General features: G+C 43.0%; 1 protein-coding gene across 5 annotated transcripts in view; it reads right to left on the bottom strand.

Moving 5' to 3' along the window:
• RIMKLB (ribosomal modification protein rimK like family member B) overlaps nt 1–18,245 on the bottom strand; it is a 50,636-nt gene extending 32,391 nt beyond the window's left edge. The window contains exons 1-3 of one of the 5 annotated variants that reach the window (XM_021533902.4): nt 18,052–18,245; nt 16,357–16,858; nt 10,026–10,246 (exon numbers count right to left, since the gene is read on the bottom strand). In XM_021533902.4, coding sequence (XP_021389577.1) covers nt 10,026–10,200 — 175 coding nt within the window. In that variant the 5' untranslated portion in view covers nt 10,201–10,246; nt 16,357–16,858; nt 18,052–18,245. Of the gene's footprint in view, nt 1–10,025; nt 10,247–16,356; nt 16,859–17,624; nt 17,768–17,845; nt 17,941–18,051 lie in introns of those variants that run through there. The other 4 variants (XM_085574101.1, XM_021533900.3, XM_085574091.1 and 1 more) reach the window with 4 other exon arrangements.
• Nucleotides 18,246–23,410: the final 5,165 nt, after the last annotated feature.

The following is a 23,410-nucleotide window of genomic DNA, read 5'->3' as shown; positions in this document are numbered from 1 at the left end:
ATCTGCAATGTCAAAAAAACCTCATTCAATGTTTTATCAGGTATAAATACATCACTTAAAAGGTAATCAGTAGTAAAACTCAACATTTCCTTGACCGAAATAGGCAAAGTAATAGTTTTGTACCAGTGTCACCTGTCTGGCCAACAGATGAAACCATGGTTTTGTTTCATATATAAGACAGAAAGCAAAACAATATGCTCTTCTTACTGGAAAGCAAGGAAGAAGGCATTACAAATTAGGACCTGTCATCCATTTACTATCTTGAGTGTCTCAAATTATACTTTTAAATAAATCCTGACTTTACCAGGAAGTAAGCATAATGTCAGGACATCAGCAATTTCAGCAGTTAGGTCAACCATTCAGATGTCAAAGCAAGTAGCTTTTATTGGGGGTGGGGAAACCAAAAGAATCTATTCATTAGTTCAAGACCTTCACAGTACTATCTGGAGTATAACAAAAAACTTGGAAGAAGTAGCTTGACTTTTCACACTAGATTCACAAAGGGATTTTGGCACTTTTCACAGTAAGCAAAACTGGTGGTGAATATAGATACCCTTTTCACCTCATGATTCAAGGACAGTTACTTGGATATAGAATCCAAATACTGACACAGTCATCAGACCACAGAGTTTCCTAAGCTGATCTCTCTCTGTATCATGTCACTTTGTGTTACATAAAGCATACATCTAGCACATCAAAGATGAAAATATTCCATCTCTAAGGTCAGGGCATAAACCTGGGAAGAATTATTATACTTGTACTTACTACTTCAAGCAAGTCTAACATTGATGCAAATGCCCCAAACTCCAGATTCTATGTACTTACAGCTCATTTCTCCATGTAATGGATGAGTAAACTCCTGGGAAGGCTCAGCAGAGATGAGCAAATATGATGTGCCTGTGAAGCTCTGGGAAAATAGGGGAAATGACTGACCACAGCTGCAGCTAAGAAAGCTGACCTTATCATATGATGACTAGAGAGGTAAAGCACCCCTTCCATAACGACAGGCTGAGAGAATTGGGAATGCTCAGCCTGCAGAAGACTTTCAGGTGACCTAATTAAAGCCTTTTAGTACCTGAAAGGAGACTACAAGAAAGATGACGAGTATTTACAAGGGCATGTAGTGACAGGATGAGGGGAAATGACTTTAAACTGAAAGATATTAGGAGGAAATTCTTGATTATGAGGTGCTGAAGCACTGGCACAGGTTGCCTAGAGAATCTGTCACTGCCCCATTCCTGAAAGTGTTTGAGGGCAAGTTGGACAGGGCTTTGAGAAGCCTGGTCTAGCAGAAGGTGTCCCTGTCCATAGCAGGGAGGGTGAAATGAGATGATCTTCTAGGTCCCTTCTGATTCAAACCATTCTATGACAAAAGAGACCAAAAGGTGGCTTTTAAAATAAAGGTGTGTAACAGTTAGAAGACTGTTTGTCTCTCAGCTGAGTGAATCAATTGTATGTGTAAATGTTTGTCCAGGAGAGCAGCAAGAGCCTGAATGCCTTCCCAAAGTAACTAGAAGCATGGGGGAGTGTACCCAGGGCTCAGCCCAACCTAGAGGATAAAAACAGAATGATTAGCCAGAAGAGTTTTGAAGAGAGCAATGGGCTTGAGTTAACTTAAACCCCTTTATGCCTTCCCTGGGACTGGGAATGCCCAGTGTTGTGATGGTGAGCATATCAAAAGGACCTGTAATGAGAATCACCTATGCATTGTGCTCCAACAGCTCTGTCTACGCTCTATTTCTAGATTGCTTGTCAAATAATTCATAGCTGTATATTTTGAACAGCTAAAGAGAACACTTACACAGCTTTTTACAAAAGACTTCTTCTTCTGTCCTTGAAAAAATCTTAAATTAAAAGTAAATCATTCCCCTCAAAGTTCCCCAGCATTGTACCAACACGACAATTGACATGACACCTAGAGGATACTTTCAAATCAAGTTCTTAGAACTCAAGGGAAATATTTATTGATCATCTGACTGCTGTGTTTCCCTACCAGATCTAATTATTATTTAGACAGAAACTGCCAAGAAACAGGATTTGATAGCATGGATTTTGAACACATTATTTAATGGGTGTTACATTACAACTATTATGGTGAACAAAATCTTTGACCCTAATAACTGCGTCAGTGCAGTCCAACCTCCTTCTCTGCTAAAAAATCAAGAGCATTGGCATACCTAGTCTTTTTACTTCAGACCTGGACAAAATGGATCAAATCACTAGTGTGTCTCTTCCAATATCTGTTGTTCCATGCTTTCCTCACAGATGTGTCAAGATGGGTAACAAGCACAGCAAGACAGTCCCCAGTTCAGTATCTGTCCTATACTGAAGCACAGAGCAAGAAAACCTTTCTGTATAATAAGAAAGGTTTCCTATAAGTTAACACAATTAGTGTAATTTAAGCAGGCTTTCTCTGACAACATAAGCAGAACACCTTTGCTGTCAGGTATTCTCCTCAAGTTGTCAGGGCACCTGTAATATATTCTGCATCACCTTGCTTAACTTTTGACAAATAAAAAGACACTTTATCACACTTTTAATCTTAAAATGGACTAGATCTTTAGGGAGATGGAAATAATGTAAGTTCTATCATTCAAAGCATAAGCATTATAAGGACACCATCACAGATTTTTATGACATTGTAAATATTAATTATTTACAATAAAAGGAAAAAAAATTATCATTTCCATTGTGGCATTCTTTTTGTTGTTCTGCTCTTCATTCCACTCTTTCCATGCAGTAAAGGGCAGATATAAAAGGAAACTGTAATTCTTAAAACTGGTATTTCACCAAAATTTACATGAGCTTATAAAAATAAGAAAATTAAGAGACTCATCCATGGACACTGGTATTCCTAGAAGTCCATATCAATCTAAACACAGGTCTGCACACTGGAAGACCATCTCAACAGAGGTCAAGGTTCAGCAGTACCAGTCTGTCTCACATTCACAGTCACTGAGAATCATTCACAAATGGACAACCACCAGACTGAGAAAAAGTGGACAAAGTCAAAGCTGTTACTGCTTAAAGAACAAGTGATAAGAGTACTTCTCTGATCACAAATCTGGGAAAGCAAGCATAGCCATCAGTTTCATAAAATAAAGTTTTTCGCATCAATACTTGTGCTATCTTCTAATCTCTCCCACTCCAACACACAGTTCACCCTTCTGATTTAAACGCTGAAGAACTGTTTGTGCAGCCACGCTGTTCCCTGACTCGGAGGACTGATGAAGTCTAAAAAAAACACCTGCCACCAAGAACACACTGGTTTATAACTACATCAGTATGCAGACCCAGTTCACAATACAACTGCTCAGACAAATGTGCCAGCAAAACTTGCTTAGGTGACACAGCATTGGAACAGGGATTGTTGGAAAAGTGACACAGACACCCCCAGCCAGTTAAAGAGTGTCTTGTCAAATGTTAGGCTAATTTTCATTTCTCGACTAGGATGTATGGAAACACTTATTTTATCTTGCTTTTGTCCCTTTTTACATTGTTTATCATCCAGATGGTCACTCCTGAGAATTCTTACAACAATTAAAAATCTGGCAATGCTTTCTGGCATTTTCAGATATGATGACATGCACGTATGTTCAAGATGATGTGCCCTACAAGTCTGATTTTCCTGGCTGGTTGTTCTAGAACACATGCAAATGAAAAACTTCAGACCTTAGCACAGCCCTCTGGAATTAACGTAATAAAATATTTCCATGCAGAAACATTCCTACCCCTCCACCTTGCCAAGGTGGCTTTGGACTGAGCCTATATCTACAACTGGTGACATACTGAAGAAGCAGAACAATTTTGAGAAAATCAAATTCACTGTTAGCCTTTGTTATTTTAGCATCAGTTTAAGATGACAATCATTCACATAAGAATAGAAATCCCTGACAGGAAGGAAGAAAACTGCAAGAACATCCAGGATGGTTACAGAGTATAAATCCTTTCTTTCTATATGCATTATAAGAAAGTTGTCTTTGGTGTCATAGTTCTGAAAAACATAACCAAACCAATTCTTCTTAACATACATGGCAGCTGTTGAAAAGCACTGTTATTAAACTACAATAATAAAGCAAATGTCAAGTTTTTTCTATTAGAGATGTGTTTGTCTTGGGTATCTAATACCAGGGTGTCACATACTAGATTACACCCTCCTCTAAACACAGCTACCATTCCAAAATCTATATATAGTCCATATCTATATAGTCCAAAACTATATAGTCCATAGTTGTCTAAGAGTAATGCTTATGGTTTTAACAGCAATCAGACTGGAAGTAATCAATTTTCACAGTGAAAAAACATCAGAAACAGTTTCAAGTGATTCTAAGACCAGCACTTTCCACAGCACAAAATCCACTTCATGTCTGACCACCTTCCAGTCCTTTGCACACAATGCAGTCCCTTATCCCACTCTCACTTGAGTCACAAACCGATTTCCCAACTCTGCAGAGGAAGTAATGGCTGCTCTGGCTGTAGTTAATAGCAGGAAACAGGCCAACTCTGCAGTGCTCAGAAAGGCACCTTGCCAAGGCTGCCTGCCTCTGTTCCATCACTCCCAAAGCCACTGCTGCATGCTGCAGGAAAAGCTCTTACATTAAGGTGCACTGCTGGACTAACAAGTGCCAGGGGACTACTGAAACAGCCAGAAGGAAGAGGGCATGACTATGTTCCCTGTTGTGTGATAGATGACAGTCTTTAGGTGACTTACAAAAATATTAAGAGTTTGGTATTTTGATATGGAAACCATTTGATATATGTAAAAGCCCTATCTTACCATGGATCTAGCTGATTCAAAGCGTTTTTCTTACCATTACATGAAAACACAAGAATTTGTAAACCACCCTTACCTTTTTTCCTTCAGCTTTCCATACTTTACAGAAATCTTTCAACTATGCCGATTCCTTCATGTTTATTTCAAATTATGTCTAATCCAGTGTGTGAAAAAAAATCAAAGATCACAACTACTCATTACTAGTTCAAACTAACTAAGTAAGAAATGAAGGACAGATCATACGAAACAAAAGCACATCTTGCAAGATGAAAGACTTAAACACAACACTGCCTTCTATTGCAAAGTTCAGACCCACACTGGAAACCCAGATGCCTAAGTTAGCACATCAACCATTACCAAATTAAAAGAATCTACCTTCTAAGTAATTTCTCTGCAGAAAAAATGAAGGTAAGAGATCTGTTTCCAGATGCTACCCATCTGATTTAAGAAAAGTCAGCTGACTGTGCACAATGTATTATTGTTTTAGAATACATGACTATTACACCCTTTTTATTCCTCACCTAAACTGAATGTGAAATTCGGTTTCACATTCCCGAAGGAAAAGCCAAGAAAATCTTAGGAAAAGTTAATACTTTGTTTTATACTTAAGTGACTCCAGCATCTTCAACAGCTCAAAGTTCATCAAAGCTACTTTCCTTAAAACCATTTTCCTTCACAGGACAGTATCAGAAAACATGGAGATTCCAAAAATCTACAATAAAGGTATTGGTAAATTGCTGACTGAGTGATTTCAAATTTCTGCTGTTCCAGTAGCAAAAAAATTTAATGAAAGTATTACTATATATAATTTAATGAGAGAAGGATCCAAATTTTCCTAACATTTTCTTCACCAAATAATAGTTCTTGAACTATGCTACCCTACAGGTAAGGTGTGGAGTCTATGGGGAAACATACTACTCAATCCTAGACACAGGGAAGAAGAATATTCAAAATGAGGAGACAACTCATGGTATGTTTTGTCTCTTGTCCATAAAGTCTCCCCTATAGGGTGGGATTTTCCTACCAGCTTCCTCCACCTCCACCTTATCCCACACCACACATTCTTGCTCACAAGCTTTAATTTGTTTAGCTGGAAATTCCTCAAGCCTATTACATCACTGCATTAGCAAGCTAAGACATATAGTTTAGAAGTATACATTTTGACAGGACTCACTACTAAGACTTCACAAAGATGTCTAAAAAATGTCCTGCAAAGTTTTATTGCATTACTTGCTATGTATTTCAAATAAATATAAGAACTGCCAAACTAGATTAGAAAACTAGACATTGAGTTTTTAATCTTTACATCTGGTAAATACCAGATGCCATGCACAAACAAATTAATCCTAAAGCTGACACTACCAGACATTCCAACCATGAGAAAATTCCTGGTTTGAAGTATTTCTGGAGCTATAACTAAATCAACATAAATACAAGCCATTCTCTGAAAGAACAACCCCACTCTAGCCTGTGTACCAGAGCTAGGAATTGTGTGACCACAAAAAGGTTTGGTGCAACAATCTATTCCTACAGAGAACTGTTAATTATTTGCTGGAGTTAATCTTCCATTGGGTTGGCCAACTCAACTCACACAAACACCAGACCCTGCAAAGGAGCAGACAACTTGGTAAACCTTTTTTTTTTTAATTAGCTGAGGTACAACATGAAAGCAACCCAAGAGAGACATTAATTCCTTTACAAGGCAAGCAGCAACAGCAAAGCTGGAAAGAGACAAGAGGAACACAGCTGCTCCACTCAGCAGTAGATTGTCCTAGACTGGTTTAGTTTCAAGAATTTAGCTCTTAAGAAACTTAGGCTACAGCTACACAGCTTAAGTTTAAATCAAACCAGTTCAGTTATCACCCTCCACTTTCTTGTCCATTCCTGTACAACAATGTTGTGCATATCTGATTCAGTAACCATCTCAGCACACTCAACCCACCATACAAGCAGAAAAAATTAATTTATACAGCTCTACTCTTCCACTTATTTTTTCTCAGCTTTTGCCTTGTAAATCTACAGAGTACTACTGCTACTGTGGAAAAGATAAAGGAGTGCATGGGCTTGGGTAAGCAGACACCTATTCAAGTAAGGCATAAACCATAGTTAATTTCAAAAAACACTTGTTTGAACTTATTTTCAAAACCATTTAAGCATAAATCAGTCTAAGAATTTCCTTTTAGACTAGAAAGGAAAAACTTTAATTCTACATCTTTTAACTTGCATTTACAATCGCTTCTGGACTCATGCTGTGTTGAAGTATTTAATGTGGATCTTGAGCTGCATACAGGTTCATCATGCGGCCGGTGATCCAGGGACTGTATAGGGTGCTTGGGATTTTGGGTCATCCTGAGTTTCAGCTGTGAAAGAAAAGGAACCAGCAGGGATTGCTGGGCCTACACTGTTGGTTTGCTTTTAGAATCCAGCCACACTTCCCATCCAGCCCTGCAGTACAGCAGAGACTTGCCCCAAGGAGTGGCTGCTGCTGAATCCACTGAGTGAAAAAACCCCCCTCCTCCCACTTTCCCTTTGGCCATGACAAATCTTATTTCTGACAGATACAAATTTTGTAAATCTCAGCATCACAAAAGCTTTATGAATCTGACTTTGGCCTGGGCATCAGTGATACCTGCATGGGTGTGCTCTATTGTTAAGGCTTAAGCCATGTGGTTGTGGAAGCGACAATTTTCACATGCATGTATCCCACAGTTCTGCTCAATTTTCCTAAATTCAGAAGTGTCTTTTCCACTCTACCCCTGTGAACAAAATAATTTTAAGCTTTTTAATATCTTATGCTGAATTTTTGGACTCTGAAGTCTCCAGCCATGTTCCTGTCAGTCAGCAAGCCCACAAGAAGGATTACTGACTCTGTCATCTAAAGAAGGTTTTGAGGTTTTAAATAGCGCCCTGTAATATCCAACTTGACCATGTAAATTTAACATTCTTCTAACAATTTACTTAAGAAATTGTCTTGGTTTTAAAGGACCAAAAAAGCTCCAATCAAAGTGTGAATATGTGGGGAAAAAACCCAGCTATTGCTTCCTCCAATATCATGTATTGGTTCAGATTTTGAGCCTTGAATTGCCAAGCTTTCAGACAAAAATAATAGAAAAGGAAGCAAAAGCACATGATTATCCACTGAAGATACATTCTCTTCATCAACTCCTCTATGTCATAGAAAATTTTACTCAACCTGGATCCCTCACACAACAGTAGATAACAAAAAGGGTACAGAATGCACTACCTCCTGGATTTCGTTCCAGGACACCATTTCCTAGGCCAACTGAGGTCTTTAAAAAGGATAATAAAATACAAAGCTTTTGCTTGTGCCGTGCCCGCCAGCAGAAATCTTTATCAAAGCACATGCAAAAGCTCTAGAAAAAACACAACTGGAAAATTAAGAGGGAAGATTATTCATTGCTCTCTCCAAGAGAAGGAATTGTTTGATACAAGACAATTGCCAATGCTCATAAAAAAAAAAAACAAAAACAAAAAACACAACTAGACAGACCAAACTACTTATTAAAAAAAAAAATTCTATCCACAATCTTTCAACACTTATATGTCACTCCTTTTCAAATGGTCAGTTATATGCATCATATTGAATGAACAATTTGTATTGTAATCTTGCATTTTGTTCTAGTAGTAATGTTCTTAATTTTTCCTGTTCTTTTACTACACATTCTCCAATATTAGTTTTCCAACTTGCATTACTTTTATCTTTTTCCTTGCAGTAGACACAGCACTAGGAGACATCAGACAGAAGAGAGCAGAAAGGTCCACAATTTACACTTGCCCTATCTAATTCCCCAAAAACAGACAGAAGACAGAAAAGAAGAAATCACCAAGAAATAAAAAACAGTACTGAAATGCTGAAGGACTAATTGTGCATCTCAGAGACTACAGCTACAGTCCAGGATGGCTATGTTCCCATTACACTCTGTCCAAAGGAAAACACGCTCAGAGCTCAGACTTTCTGACAAGAAGTTACCTTGATCTGAAGACATCCTACAGAATTTCAATCTGTGATAAAAGTCATAAGACTCTTCAGATTAAAAGACAAAATAGGTAAACAGAAGTTTAGAAATACCAGAATAAAAAATACTGGATTTACTTGATTGACCAAAATAGGGTATAAATTCTGACCAAAGTTCTTCCCCAGAGTCAGTTTTATGATTCCCTTCCCACATATGGTTTCCCAAAGAGGAACAAGGTATATATGGCAGCCTCTTCTTCACGGCTGTGGTTACTTTCATATTTTCTTCCCTCACAAAATTACTCTAATACAACTTTCAGAAATGTAATTCTTCCCTGGGTCTCCAGCAATACATTTTTTTGACTGATAAATGGGGAAGATGAATGAAAGAGTTAAAGGTAAAAAAAACCCAATACAATCTCCTTGCTTTAGGAAATCCAAATTAACAAATGCTGAAACAAAAATAAATTATAAGTGTTACACAGCTTGACATTGGTGGTATTAGTATCTTCCCATCACATAAGCTTACTATCTACAGTAATAGATAGTAAGTAATAATCCTTTTACTTAACATTTCTAATGCAACTTAATATTTTACTTTTCCTTTTTAATCAGCACAAGAAAAAAAAAAAGCTAGTAGGAAAATAGAACAGAAATCTTACCATTTCGTTTTAAACACCGTAAGTTGTAGTAATAGCTCAAATTATTTGATGCACATACTTTATCAGCACTGTTCTTTTTTGGAATTCACATAACTTCACATCTGTACAGCAGCATGCTTTAGTTACGTCACATTATAACCTCTAGTTCCATGACACTTTGTACTTTTCATTGAAAATTCCTTTTAGATTATTTCCAGTGTTTTCTATTTTGGAGCCAGAACACAAACAGAAGAAAAAAGTCCCTCTGAAACTCTTAAATGTGACCCACAAAGTTCAAGTACTGAAGTAAAAATTAAACTCCATGATTCCTTATTAATTCAGGGGTCCTGTAGCCCTTACCCTAGACTCACCAAAATGAAACAATCCTCCTCTCTTTTCTGCAGAGGGAAGGCAAAAATGGCTCTAATGCAAATTAGCAAACTGAACAATTATATTTGATTAACATAATACATTCTAAACAAAAACTGTAGGATGTACATCTACATGATTTAGATGATAAATGGTAGGTAGTCTGGCATATATGGAATTCGTTATTAAATAATATCGATGCTCCATTTTACAATCTTTTTCCAAGTACCCCTTCAGCCCACTCCCAGCCCTAGCTCATTCTCACCAAGATTTCCATCCTCAATGGTCAGCACCACTTCATCCATCACCAAGGCCCGGAAATCCAGCTCCTCTTCACAGCACTTGGCCTTCAGTGCTCTCAGGATCTCCTGCTGAGGGTAATCTTCTCTGATGCGGCGGTCTGTTAAGAACCACAGCCTGGGAGCAACTGAACTGCACATCTTGGACTTTTCTTGCAACCTTCAAGGTCTCCTTCCAATGGAACTGCTAGACAGTGGAGAAGATGAGACTCTGTTACAGAGTACACAGGCTCTTATCTTCACGATCCCTCCTGTACTAAGTCCCACTTCCTCTGCACAAGTCAGTCCCTTTCAACAGGCTGCAACTTCCAACCTCCAAGAAACAAAATAATGTCTACACCTACTCTGCAACCAAAAGTACCAACAGCAGAAACAAATCTGTTTCCATTCCATGAATGTTAAATGCTAGAAATTAGGTCTCGGTCTCATCCCAGCTTTCTCCTCAAGAAGAACACAAAGATGTAACTGAAAACAATTTGAATGGCCACGTCTGAAGGCCAGAATTTCAACTTCATTATTAGGATAATTCCTTCTAGTGAAATAACTCTGCCTTTCTCTTAGGCACTGCTAAAATACCCAGTGATACACTTGATTTGTCTCATTCCACCACATATGAAAGAGTAGAGTGTAACAAACTCTTTATGTTAAAAAAGCAGACCAGAAGAACAGAAATTCATTACCACAGAATCTTCCAGGTAACTATTTAGGACTGGTTTGCTCTCACAAATATTTCGCATCTGCTGTGAGATATACTTAGAAATATATTAAGTAGTATCCAGAACACATAATAATGGTAAAGCCAACAGAAACAAGGAACAACAAACTGTCAGGAATACAGAACATTAACACATAAAACAAAGCAAAATCAAGGTCAGAGTGTCAGTAGTAGCCCTTTCTTGCTTCAAATCAATTTTTTAAAACCACCTTTACACATAAACAACATTAATGAATTCAGGAGCAAGAACAGAAAATACAGTTAAAATTGAAGAATTTCAATAGGCTTAGAACTGATAATAGCAAGGTACTGCTCCTTTTGCTTTGAATACAGAGGACATGGGCTATTTTTGACTGAATATATTTTTACTGAAATATTTTAAACACTGTAAACCAATTACAGGTATGTTAATGGACTACTTCTTTATCTTCAATAAAGACAAGCATGGTGTAGGGAATAGGAATTCTGGAAAAAAACAGAATCGTTTTCTGTGCCAACTTTAAACTTTCCTATTAAAATAAAGATGTAAAAATCATAACTTTCACCAATATAACTGAATAAGCTCCTAGCAGAACTGAACTCTGAGATAGAAACAGGAGTTTTGCCTGGTAGTCATAATGACTGCTGCCAGCAGACAAGGTGAGTACTAGAACATCTTTAGTGTATAATTGCTATCACTTGATATCACAAAGGATTTTAGTTTCTGCAGCAGGTTCTGGGACAAAAGGATTGTTTAGTTACAACTATAGGAACCAGCCAGTTTTTTCTAGCATTAAAAAACTTTTTTTTTCTACCACAACATCTTTTTCTTAATAAGAAAATAAAATTTAAAATGGACATTTTTATCCCTGGTACTGAGAACCGTAGTAACAACACACAAAGACTGTGAGATTTTTTTTTCCATTGATTTGGTAAATGAGGTGCAATAATAAAGCCAAGGCCTACAGTTCTTCTAACAGACTGGAAAAAGGCAGAAGCTATGGAAAGACAATCACAGACCCAGACCAGCCCTTCAATGCAGTCAAGATGTTCAAGGTACAGCAGGAAAAAGAGTGTTTTCTCCCTGGAGAAAAATGGGTGTGGGAAGTTATAAAGAGTATCTTTTGATCTCTCCAAGAACCTTTGTTCTTCAAAGCAGCTGGAAGTGAAAAGGGCAAGACGAGGCTTGGGCTGGCAATGGCTGACATCTATCAGACCGTGCCCCACTTGTGTGTCCCTTAACAATGCACGCCTGGACGCGGCGGTTTACAGGAAGTTCCTGGAACAACATCCCGCGCTGGGCACGGGACAGCCCGTGCTCCGCAGGAATGCCCCGCCGCAGGCCCAGCCCGGAGCCGCGGGCACTGCCCCCAGCGCTGCCATTTGCAGCGCGGCTGGCGGGGCCCAGCGGCGCCACCTGCCGCCCCTGCCGGGCAGCGCCGCTCTGCCCCCGGCCCCGACGGGCGCGTCCCGCCAACAGCGGGAGAACGCCGAGGGCATGGAAAAACACACCACGCACACTTTCGCAGAGTTTAAAAAAAAGAAAACAAAAACAAAAACCAAACATAAATCAGAAACCATCGTCAATCTTCTGCCTGCTTGGGGTTTTAGTTTGGGTTTTTTGTGGTTTGAGCCTCTTTCTCCCTCAGTACTGGTTCTAACGCTAATGCAAGAACCAAGTATTTTCTCCCCATTTTTGCCTTCTTTGCCAATCTGCTTCAATTTTTCTCAAAGCCCTTCATTACATGGCCCCATCTCCACCCCCTGAAATACACCATCATCTCTCCCTGACTGTCATTTCAGCACTTAATTTCTTAAAATTCAACAAAGGATTGAAGAAGAAAGAAAAAAGGTATACCCTTCTCTTTCCTCCATTTTCTACTTTTGAAAGAAGTTACAACATTGCTAAGAAGAGCCACCCATATATATCAAGGAGGATATTAAACCAGCGGGTGTATAAAAATGCCTTTGGTATGGCTATTTGTCCTTCTCCTAATACTACATCTCATTTGCTCAAAAATCTTAATGGTTTTATAAATGTATATATGAAAGCCCCCATCTTATCATAAGATAGGCAGGCAACAATCTCAAATCTGCAAGTAAAGACTGAGAAGCTCACTTTAGAACAAACTACAAGCCTGCAGCAGAGACAGAAACTAGCAGTCCTAAATCTTGGATCCTTTACCTCCAACCCAGTACCATATTTTTTTTCTACCCGAAAGAATTTCTTTTTCTAACATTCTGCTCCTAAAGCCGGAATATATTCATCAGTTTCAGTCTCACCTTATAATCTATTTTGATTGTGTAAGAAATCCCACATAACAAAACTTGCAATTTACCCTATTAACCCAAACATCTTAAAATTCCCTTGCACATTCTCAAGAAAATGGTCTGTAGGAGGAAAGCGGTGTTGCAGACAGATGCACAAAAGCATTAGGCTCTGAAGTTGGCTATTACTGCCAGAATTCTTCCCTGAAAACCAACTCCACCCATTTCAATCTAAAAGACACAGCCTCAGACAATGCTGGGTGTGCAGAGAATACTTCCTAATCCATGAGAGCATCTACTGCAAAGAAACTATGGTATATATAAGGGGAAGATCAGATGTTTAAATAACTTTAAGATGGCCACTTCAAGTGCACTTTTCACTCAAAGCTACTACAGTCAAAGTAAGTACAATCTTTCAATAACTACTTCACAGATTTATGAAAATAGAAGGCAAAAAATAATCACAAACTTAACTGCATGTAACAGGCGAGGAGAGGGGAAAAGGGTGGTATAAAAGTAAAAGGTCTGTGATAAAAATCAAACTGTGTGTCACACCAGCCAAGCAGACACTGCCACAACTGCTTCAGGAATACACTGCGTGAAACAGATTCCTTGCAATTTATGGAGGGAATGAACGCTCACCTCATCTTTCAGCTCTGGCACCCTTATCCTGGTTAAGCCAGGCCTTACTCCAGCAATCACACAGCAGCTTCCTTCCCTCCCCAGCACATGCAAACCTATTTCCTCCCACATTCCTTCAATCTGCAGTACACCTCTAGCAGCTGTTCTAACAAAAGCACTCACTGTGCTCCTTTTTTTACTTTACATCATATATGAATATGCTTTATTGAAATAACAGGAAATTCAGCCAATCAGATCAGCTGTCTAGAAAGATCTGGAAATCTTCTCTGAAGACCACTCTTTTTGCCTTGAAGGGGGTGTTCTCTTCACGGAGAAGATTAAAGACCCCCCTCTCTTTCCAGGAATGGGAGATTGGTCTTCATGGCTGATTTACTCATTCTCCTGTCTTCAAAACCCAAAAGTAGGAGAAAAATAGACTAGTTTCTTTTTCACCATGATGTATTTCCCTTAACATGAAACAAGAAACCCATTTTTAGGAGATGCTGATTAATTTATGTACTATTGATAAATGTGTAAGATAAAAGGTATCTAATATAAAAAAAAAAAAAAGTTCAGTATTCTTTCTGTTGAGGATGCAACTCCTCATGCTTTTGTAAATTAAAAAGTCTAGGTTATGTCTTCCCTATGGGAATAATGAATGGAATCCCAAATGTTTATAGTATCAAGGATCAACGTGATCTAGCTATTCCACCTGCTAGACCTGTGATCTGATGTTGCAGCACACTCCCACCGCCTACAGTGGGATCTGGGAAACACCCTAGTGGAACAGTTATTACCCAGAATCGCCCCTTTTTTAGAGCTTGGCTCAGACTCTCAAGTTACAGCACTGTGCAGATAACACAAACTCCACAGATTTCACTGTTTAATACAGAGGTAAAACCAAACTTTAGTTTTAGCATACCTCTAGGCATGTTTAATCCCTACAGCTGAGATACTGACAATAAAAATCTCGGGGAAGTGAGAAGGAATGAGCAAGAGACTGACAGCCACAACCGCCATGGGAAATGGAGAACTAGGAGAAACACTGCTCCAAGCACTCGCCTCACTACGAGTAATATTAACAACACCATTAATGTTTATCCCTTAATACTCATTTTCAGAACAGTGCTATTAAATCTGGAAAAGATATTTTGATTTCCTTTTCATCATAAATTAGCTAAGGCTTAAAACTGAGTACGCATTTCCAATAAACCAATCATGTCTACCATTACAGTAGTTTCTAGAATGGCTGGAATGATGCATTTCAAGACAGTGAAGACCTAAGAATGGCTGGCAGATGCTTGCATGTTATCTCCTTCAGGAGTCACCTCAAGGCAGATCTGAACTATAAAGTCAGTCTTAGATAGCAGGCCAGCTAAACAGCTAATGAACAGTTGTCCAGCACATGACCCAGCATGTAATCCATCATACACTGTCATGGAAGTCTCTGTCTCATCTTAATGAGAAGAGAGCTGTATTTGAAACATCCCAGAAATAGGACTTTCTATGTCATAGGGAGAGCAGGTCTGCAAACAGTTCATGGCTGTTTTGAGCATAAAGCGATTTCTTTTCCACACAAACATACCAGAATGATGATCGTCTAAAGAAAATGTTACAAAATATGTACGGATGATGAATATATCACATGGTGATAGAGAAAAGAACTGACATCTTTAGAAAAATAAATCCAAGATAAGTCAACTCGTTCCTAACAATGCTGCTTCATGGTGACGCTTAAGGCCAACATCAAGAAAAATTCCTCTTTTATATACCAGAAACTAGTTTTCCTAAGACTGTCACGTAACTGTTTGAGAATCTTTGGAAAGGACACATTTTTAAAAGCTGAAGAATCTGAAAAATTAAAATAGTTATTTAAATGCATTTTATATAATATATTGAAAAGCTGCAGCGCAATCCGTCCACTGCTGCTGCATTATCATCCACCCTCTACACATGCACCGGAGAATTGAAAGTCTCTGCAGGCAGGTGAACCCCCAAGCACACCTCTTTGAAAGCACAGCATTCACCTCCTTTTCCCTTTGAGATTTGTAGACTGCAACAGCCAAAGGATATGGGAATATATTAATTGTTCCCATTCATTCCCACCCCTGCAGACGGGCAACTGCACTCCCCATGATGGCTTTCATCTCCTTGTCTCCACCTTTGCACTGAGTGATGTTCAAGATGCTAGCAGCAATCCTCCCAGGCACAGCTTCCTCTGAAAGGCAGCAGACATCCACACCCCCCCATCTTTCCTCCCCTATGTTCATGCTTACAAGTAGAAGGCAAGATTCCTCATTCACACACCCCACTTCCCGATCACCACCGCATAATCCATTCTCTTTCCTCCCCGCAGCATGAGCCCAATACTGGTCAGTATCAGCCATCCTTCTACTTTGGTCTTGGTATTTTTTTTTCCAACAACAGGCTCTCAGCTTTTTCATGCCCCTCCACTGTCCCTGTGTGCGCACGCACGCACGACCCTGTGCAAATAAAACACACCATTTCCTCCCACATCAGCTGCTTTTCCACCTGTGCCAGGTTCCCCCGCAGTGTGGTACAAATTCCCCCTCTCCTCCCCGATCCGTGTGTACACAGCCAGTTTTCCCTCCTCCCTTCCCCCACCCCACAGTCTCTGTGCATGCCTCTCCCAGCGCCTGGAGTGGGGGAAGGGAAACATGCACTGCGTGAATGAATGGGCTGAAGAGACTTACCAGAAATTTGGTGAGGAAGGAGTGGAAGACGAAAAAGGGACTAAAGATGGGTGTTTCCTTCAGCGTGCCAAGCGCTGCTTCAGTTCTGGCTCCCTTAAGGAGGTCACGTGTCTCGCTAGGTACCCCTTTTCCTGGATCCTCTACTAACCAAAAAGGGTGGCACAGAAGTCTTCTGGATGCCTCCCTGCACTACACCCCAAAGGAGGGAAGGGTACTGCTGAAGCTCCCAAAGCAAGCAAGCAGTGATAACGTCTTCCTGGTCCTGTCAGGCACTGTCTAGCGGACACCTCTGGGACCAGGGTAGATTTCTGAGGGAGGATGGGGGGAGTAAATCAATGTTTAAAATAATTCCCAAATTGTTCTCCCCTACGGAGCAGGGAAGGATGGGAAAGAGTAAAAAGAGTACTGGTGAAGAGCTGCAGCTTTCTATGTAAAAGAAATTCAATCCTTGTGTCTCTACTTCCTCAGAACTAAATCCCTAAATGACTGAAGTCACCAACACCTAGGGAGGAAAAAGAAAAAAGAAACATCCCTATTAGACATAAACATACAAAGGTATGAAATAAACTAAATCCCAAAGGAAGAAAAGGTGCAATTCAAAACAGTAAGCAAAGCCAAAAGAAAAATGATGACATGAACATAATTAGAGGAAATGTGCAACTTTAAGTATTATACACAAATATACTATCACACAAACCAATATTAAGGGGAGAAAGCCCTTAAAGCTAAGCAGTTTGTTCTTTTACTTAAGAATGTGCGTTCAATGGATAGACAAATCCATACCGACAGGGGAACATATGAGGAAATTAAGTTTCTAAACCTACAAAAACTATTCCTATTTATTTGTGAGTCGACTTTAAACCTCTCCCCCAGAATAACCGTTAGGATTCAGACGAGAATCTGAATCTGGAGAAAAGTACGTTTCAGTTCAGAAGCGTGTATTCCTATGCATTAGGAGCATGTACTCCCATGCATTACAACCCACGCTGCCACAAAAAATAAACAGCGGTTTATAAACGGTGACAAAAAAAAGGAAAAAAAGACAAAAAACCCAAACCAAAAATAACATGTCTAGAGGATGCTTGCTTAAACGATGGAATCAATCCAAGATTAACAGTGGCACGCTTGGAACACGGAGCCCCCGGTACGATCTCAGGCAGTTAAGACACCGATGTGCCACCAGCTCTTTTTTAAACACCGGAAAACAAAAGGGGAGAGGAAACCTAGTTGGGAAGATCTTGCTGCCAGACCCAACGCCGGTCACACACCCCCCTAGCTCCATCACGTGAAGATCAGCCCCCACAGCCACGGCCGCTCCTCACGGACCCGTGCGGGGACGCGGCCGCCGAGCGAGCCCGCGGGGCGGCGGCCCGCACCCCGCGCTCGCAGCGCACCGACCCGCCCGCGGAACGCGGGGCCCGGGCCCCTCCCGCCCCCCGCCCCTCGCCCCCCGAGCGGCCGCCGCCGCCGCTCCCCCTCCGCCACCCACCTGGGCGCCCCGGCGGGCGCGGCGGGGAGGCGCGGGCAGCTCGCCCCGCTCGGCGCGCGGGGGACGCAGCACAATCACCATGGGCGCAGCGCGGCGGGGCGGGACGGCCGTGAGGGGACGGTCCCAACCACCCCCCGCCCGCCCCCTCCCCGGGCACGGCGGACCCCACCCCCGCGGGCTCGCGCCCGCTCAGCCCGACATCTCACCCGCCCCGGGCACCGCCGAGCCTGAGGGGACCCGCGGGGCGCCCACCCCCACCCCCTCCGGCACCGGGCCTGGGAAGGAGGGCGCGGGGCGACGAAGGCTCCGGGGAGACGCGCCCCTTCCTCCCCGCCGGCGGCGCGGTCCTAGAGGGAAGCGAGCGACGCGACGCGACGCTCCGCTCGTCCCCCCCGCCGCCACCCCGCCTTCCCCCCGCCTCGGTGTCCCTCCTCCCCGCGGCTGAGGCGAGGAGGCCGCGGCTGTTCCCTGCACCGAGCCCCCCGCCCGCCGCCGCCTCCCGCGCTCGCTCGCGGCGAAGCGGCCGCGGGGCCGTAACGGCCGCGCCGGGCTTGGCACGCGCGGGCAGCGCGAGGGCGGCGGCGCCGGGATGGCCCGGACCGAGCCGGGCCGGGCCGGACCGGACCGGACCGAACTCGTGAGCGGCGGCACCGCCGCTGAGGTGGCTGAGGCCGCCCTCAGAATGGGTCAGGTTGGAAGGGACCGCAGCGATCATCTGGTCCAATCTGCCCGATCCAGCCAGCCCATGGCACAGCATTGTGTCCAGACAGTTCTCAGGTGTCTCCAGTGAGGGAGACTCCACGACCTTTCTGAGCAGTCTGCTCCAGTGCTTGGTTACCTGCACAAAAAATAAGGTCTTCCTCATATTCAGGTGGAACATACAGAGCATCAGTTTCTGCCATTGCCTCATGTCCTAATGGTTGGCACCATCAAACAGAGCCTAGGTCCGTCCCCTTGGAATCCCCCCCTTTAATTGCTTATAGACATTGCTGAAGTCCCCCTCTTTTCTCAAGGCTGAACAGGCCCCACTCTCTCACCCTTTCCTTGCAAGAGAGCTGCTCCAGTCCCCCATCATCCTCATTCCCCCCCAGGACCTGCTCCAGGATCCTCATGTCTCTCCTTACTGAGGAACCCAGACTGGACGCTGCACTCCAGATGCAGCCTCACTAAGGCCAAGTGGAGGGGCAGAATCACATCCCACGACCTGCTGACAAAGCTCTTCCCCATGCTCTTCCTCACACCCAGTCCTGCCCTTCTCCCCCACCCCAAACTGGGCTTCAGTCCAGCCCCTACTGCTCTGGTAGACCCCAGCCCAGGTCCTGCCATGCCCACCTGGCTTCTCCTGCAGCCCCATCTTCCATCCCTGACTGCCCACTCCAGGGTGCAGCCACCAGGCCACTGCCACTGGTGACCAGCCCCAGCACAGCACAGGCAGCTGCGCTGTCTGGCAGTGCAGCAAACTTAGAGCACCTGTTGTGCTTGTCACTGCTGCTGCTGCTGCTGCTGCTGCTGTTGGCATGTGGTGTGCAAAGCCAGAGCCCTTGTACTTCATGTGGCAGATAAAGGTGCGACAGAACCACAGAATCAATTTGGCTGGAAAACACCTCTGAGATCACCGAGTCTAACCTATGACCGAACACCACCATGGCAGTAGACCACTGCCAGGAGCAGTGACTCTACCATCTCCATGGGCAGATCTTTCCAATATCGAATCACACTTTCAGTGAAGAAATTCTTCCTAATGTCCAGAATAAACCTCCCCTGGCACAGTTTAAGCCTATGTCCTCTCACTTTGTGTACTGTGACATGTCCCCCATGCCACACATCATACAGCATCATGTGCCTGACATGCTACATGCTACCCAGCATGTAGCCAGGGCTGCACCATCTCTTGCTGCTGTCACTTCTCTAAAATAATAACTGCTGGCAGCAAGCAAATATGACACATCCCCTTTATCAACCGAAACACCTTGTTGATCAGTTTCTGTGGCACACCTATTCAGTTTCCTCGGTACCACACCCTTTTCATTCACTATATTGTATCAGCTGTATATTTCACATTTTCCTGTGTGAACTTTTCCTTCACTCAACTTTCAGAACCTCTAGGCACAACACCCACGCTGCACACCAGGGGAACAACACGTGTGTTCCTCAATAACCTGTGTTGCACTCCCAGCTTTGCAAATATGGGATGCAGCCACTGGTCATACCCAAACACCCATCCTACCATTCAACCTGCCTTTGTCTATCTCTTCAGCATGTGGCAGTGCTGTCCTACCCATCTTAATTCTCTCACCTGAACGACAGTTTGTTCACTTTGTTCTGCAAACATCTGGGTCCTACTCCCCAAACCTCACATGTGATTCAGTCAGCTCTTCTGAAAACTATTTGCTTAATGAGTATGAGGCAAGGCTACCTCACAGATTATGTCAGAGGCCAAAATCCCTATTTACCGGATATCATCCAATGCTCTCCTGTCTGCTTGGGTTGCTTGACAAGACTTCTGGCTTCTCACGGTTGCAAGCCAGAGACCACTTCCAAATTCAGGTTCCCTTCCTTCTGACGCTGTACAAAAGTATAAGGAAAAATACACTATCACCCACTTCAAAGCCAACTTGAAAGTACAACTTGAGAGCAGGAGGCAATCATAGGCAAGTACCAGCAGGGTAAACTAGTAATAGATAATTGATATAGATAAAGAACATTAAAATGCTAGACAGCATTTTTGTTGTTTTGACAGTAGCAAAATACTACTTTCTTTGACAGAATTACTACACTCTGAAGCCTTCTAGAACAGAGTTCCCATGTGCATGAAGTTCTCACTTTCAAAAGTTGTCATTTCAGGCTGTGAGGTGCACGGGGTTTGTTTACACAGGGAATTTGCTAACAAAGAGTTACTGTGGTATCACTGCTCTGCTGAAGATTGTGCAACAACTGCACATTGCCAGCATGCACACGTATTTCAGAGTAAAAATTGCATGCTGGTTTTAAGACAGCATAAAGCAGAGAGGAAAGAAAAATGTCTGCATTAGGATTTATATAACTATAGTGACACAGTAATAGCAGAATTTTTTTTCTTTTATATTTCAATAAGTAGCCAAGTGGTAAGGCAGGTGCCTCTGCTGCTCAAACATGGTTAGCAGTTTGTGGAAAGAGGAAAATTGCACAGCTGGGTAATTCAGGAATGTAGATTTTTGGCCATACAAATGCATGTTTAGTTATAAGACATCTGAGAGGAAGTCATTCTACAAATACAGGAAAAACACTCGTCATGCTAACAGTAAGATATTTTATTTCAAACCATTTGGAATACTTCAGCTGGGTCTTAAAATTATCAGTAACAATTTATTCTGCCAACTACCAGTTACCTTTGTAGTGGTCTCTCATGCAAAAAGGTAGCCCTGTATCCTTTTAATTACTGTTTGTTGAGCTGCTGGAATTGTAGTAGTTGAGCTTTTGTCAAGGTTCGATACCCTATATCTCTAGAACAATTTCCCATCATATAGAAAATTAAGTGGGTTTGGAAAGAGTCTTGAAACTTATTTTCCCTTTGTTGGAGAGGTAGAATGTAAGAAAGGGTCAACTTATTACCTAAAATGTGCCAACCTAGGATGTGCCTACTGCTGCAGAAGCTTTTGAGTCTTTTTTTTCAAGAGTTGTCACTACAACTGAGTTGCATGTAGATGTTATAATGTTATAGTTCCCAATAATTAGGCAAGACTTTTTTTTGTTTTTTTGTTTTTTTGTTTTGTTTTCCTCTGCCAGTGAAGGCAAGGTCTCTTCTGTTACATCTATTAAATCTATTCTGTTAAATCTAAATCTGTTAAATCTATTCTCAGGACAAAATTCTTACTATTTTATAGCACAAGAACGATATTGGACAGTGCCCTCAGTGTCAGTGGTCCAGAATACCAAGCTTCACCCTTTAGGGAAGAATTATATTTATAGTATCAACAAGGAATTGATGCCTCTGAACACTAACAAATCCTGGCACCTTTCTTTTGAGATTTTTCCCATGCACTCTGTAATGCACAATGTAAGGACTGGTCCAAAGCCTTAATGTATGCAAAATCTGATTTCACGGTTGATTCCATGAAACATCTTTTGTCACTGAGTTCACTACAACTGCAAACCAGCTGTTTAGTCCTGAAGCCAAAGCCTGCAGGATATTATCCCATTATTCACATTGTAAAATTTCATATACTGTCTCTGGTTGGGTGTATGACCTTGTGATGCAACAACGATGGAAAGTCCAGCATGAAAATGTTGCTAAGCCTCATTATTTATACTCATTTTCCTGTGTGCTGGCTATGTGCTCCCCTGTGTCTTCAGTAGCTACTCATTTGATCAGCTAAGTCTCATAGCGATGTTTCTGCTTCCCGCTTGGATGACTGAATGGTAAAAAAAAAATGTATAAGGCAAGGTATAGGCCTGTGTTCACACATGAATGCTTGGGTTCACATATGAACACAGATGGTCCAGTGAAGGGAAACAACTTCTGGCCTGTGTTTCAACAGGAAAATGGCCATATCATTCTTGTTTCATACCATGTAAAATGAGACTATGCCAAATGGTGCAAAATCATCTTTAATTTCATACAACCCCAGCTTCTCATTGGTTCTGCTTTTACACTAATTCCTGTTCTGAGTTAACTGCTGTAAGATAGCAGAAAATGGAGAAACTACTGCTAAGACAAAGGACTCCCAGCTAAGGGGGTCTGCAGAAAGTTCCGGGTTTCACTGACTCAGTCCCATACCATGCCCTCCAGAATGCGGGTTGCAGGTGGGTCTGTCGCCCGTGTCCCTGACTCCAAGGGGATCATCGCGCCCATGTCTCTCCATAAACACGGTTCTACTGCCCCACACACACGGGCTTCCCATGCCAGAGGCGGCCCTGCTCCCCACGTACAGCTCCATTCCCTGCTGCCCGAGTGCCGAGCTGCTCCTCTGCCCCGCGTTCGGGTGGGGACCAGCCCGGCGGGGACTGCCCGCCGCTGCTGCCGGGACGAACACACCGAGCGGCAGCAGAGGGGTCGGGGTGGGGAGGCTGCGGGTCCAGTGCGGGAGGGTCCAGCCCCAGGCTCTGCTCCGCTGTCCGCCCGCACCCGAGCGCGCATCCGCATCCTCCTTGCCCGTGTGCGGGCGCGGGCGGGCGGGGCGCTGCGGACAGCGGTGGCGGCGCTGGTGGCGGCGGTGCCGAGGAGCCCAGCCTTGCCCGTGGCAGCCGACTGCGACCGGCGGCGACGGCGAGGTCTCTGCCGCCGGGCTGGCTGCCAGCGCCGCCGTCCCGCCAGCGGCAGCGCGGGCCGGGCTCGGGAGTGCCCCGGCGCGGGGGAGCGGCGTGGGGGCAGAGGGGCCGGGGCAGCGCGGGTGATGCTGCCCGGGGAGCGCCGTCCGGGGACCTCTGGACCTCTGCCGGGATGGAGAGCGGTCGGGGGCTGGAGGGGCGGCCGGTGCCGAACGCACTGGCAAGGGTGGGGCGCGACTGCCCGTTTCCTATGCCAGGCAGCGGGAAGGGAGCCAGCAGGCTACTGCAGGGGAAAGAATTCTTTTGCTGTAAATACTG

Source organism: Lonchura striata, chromosome 1 (assembly GCF_050655825.1).
Source record: "Lonchura striata isolate lonStrDom1 chromosome 1, ASM5065582v1, whole genome shotgun sequence".
Lineage (NCBI taxonomy): Eukaryota > Metazoa > Chordata > Aves > Passeriformes > Estrildidae > Lonchura > Lonchura striata.
The sequence above is the reverse complement of the archived record's forward strand: the minus strand, read 5'-3'. Positions and strand labels throughout refer to the sequence as shown.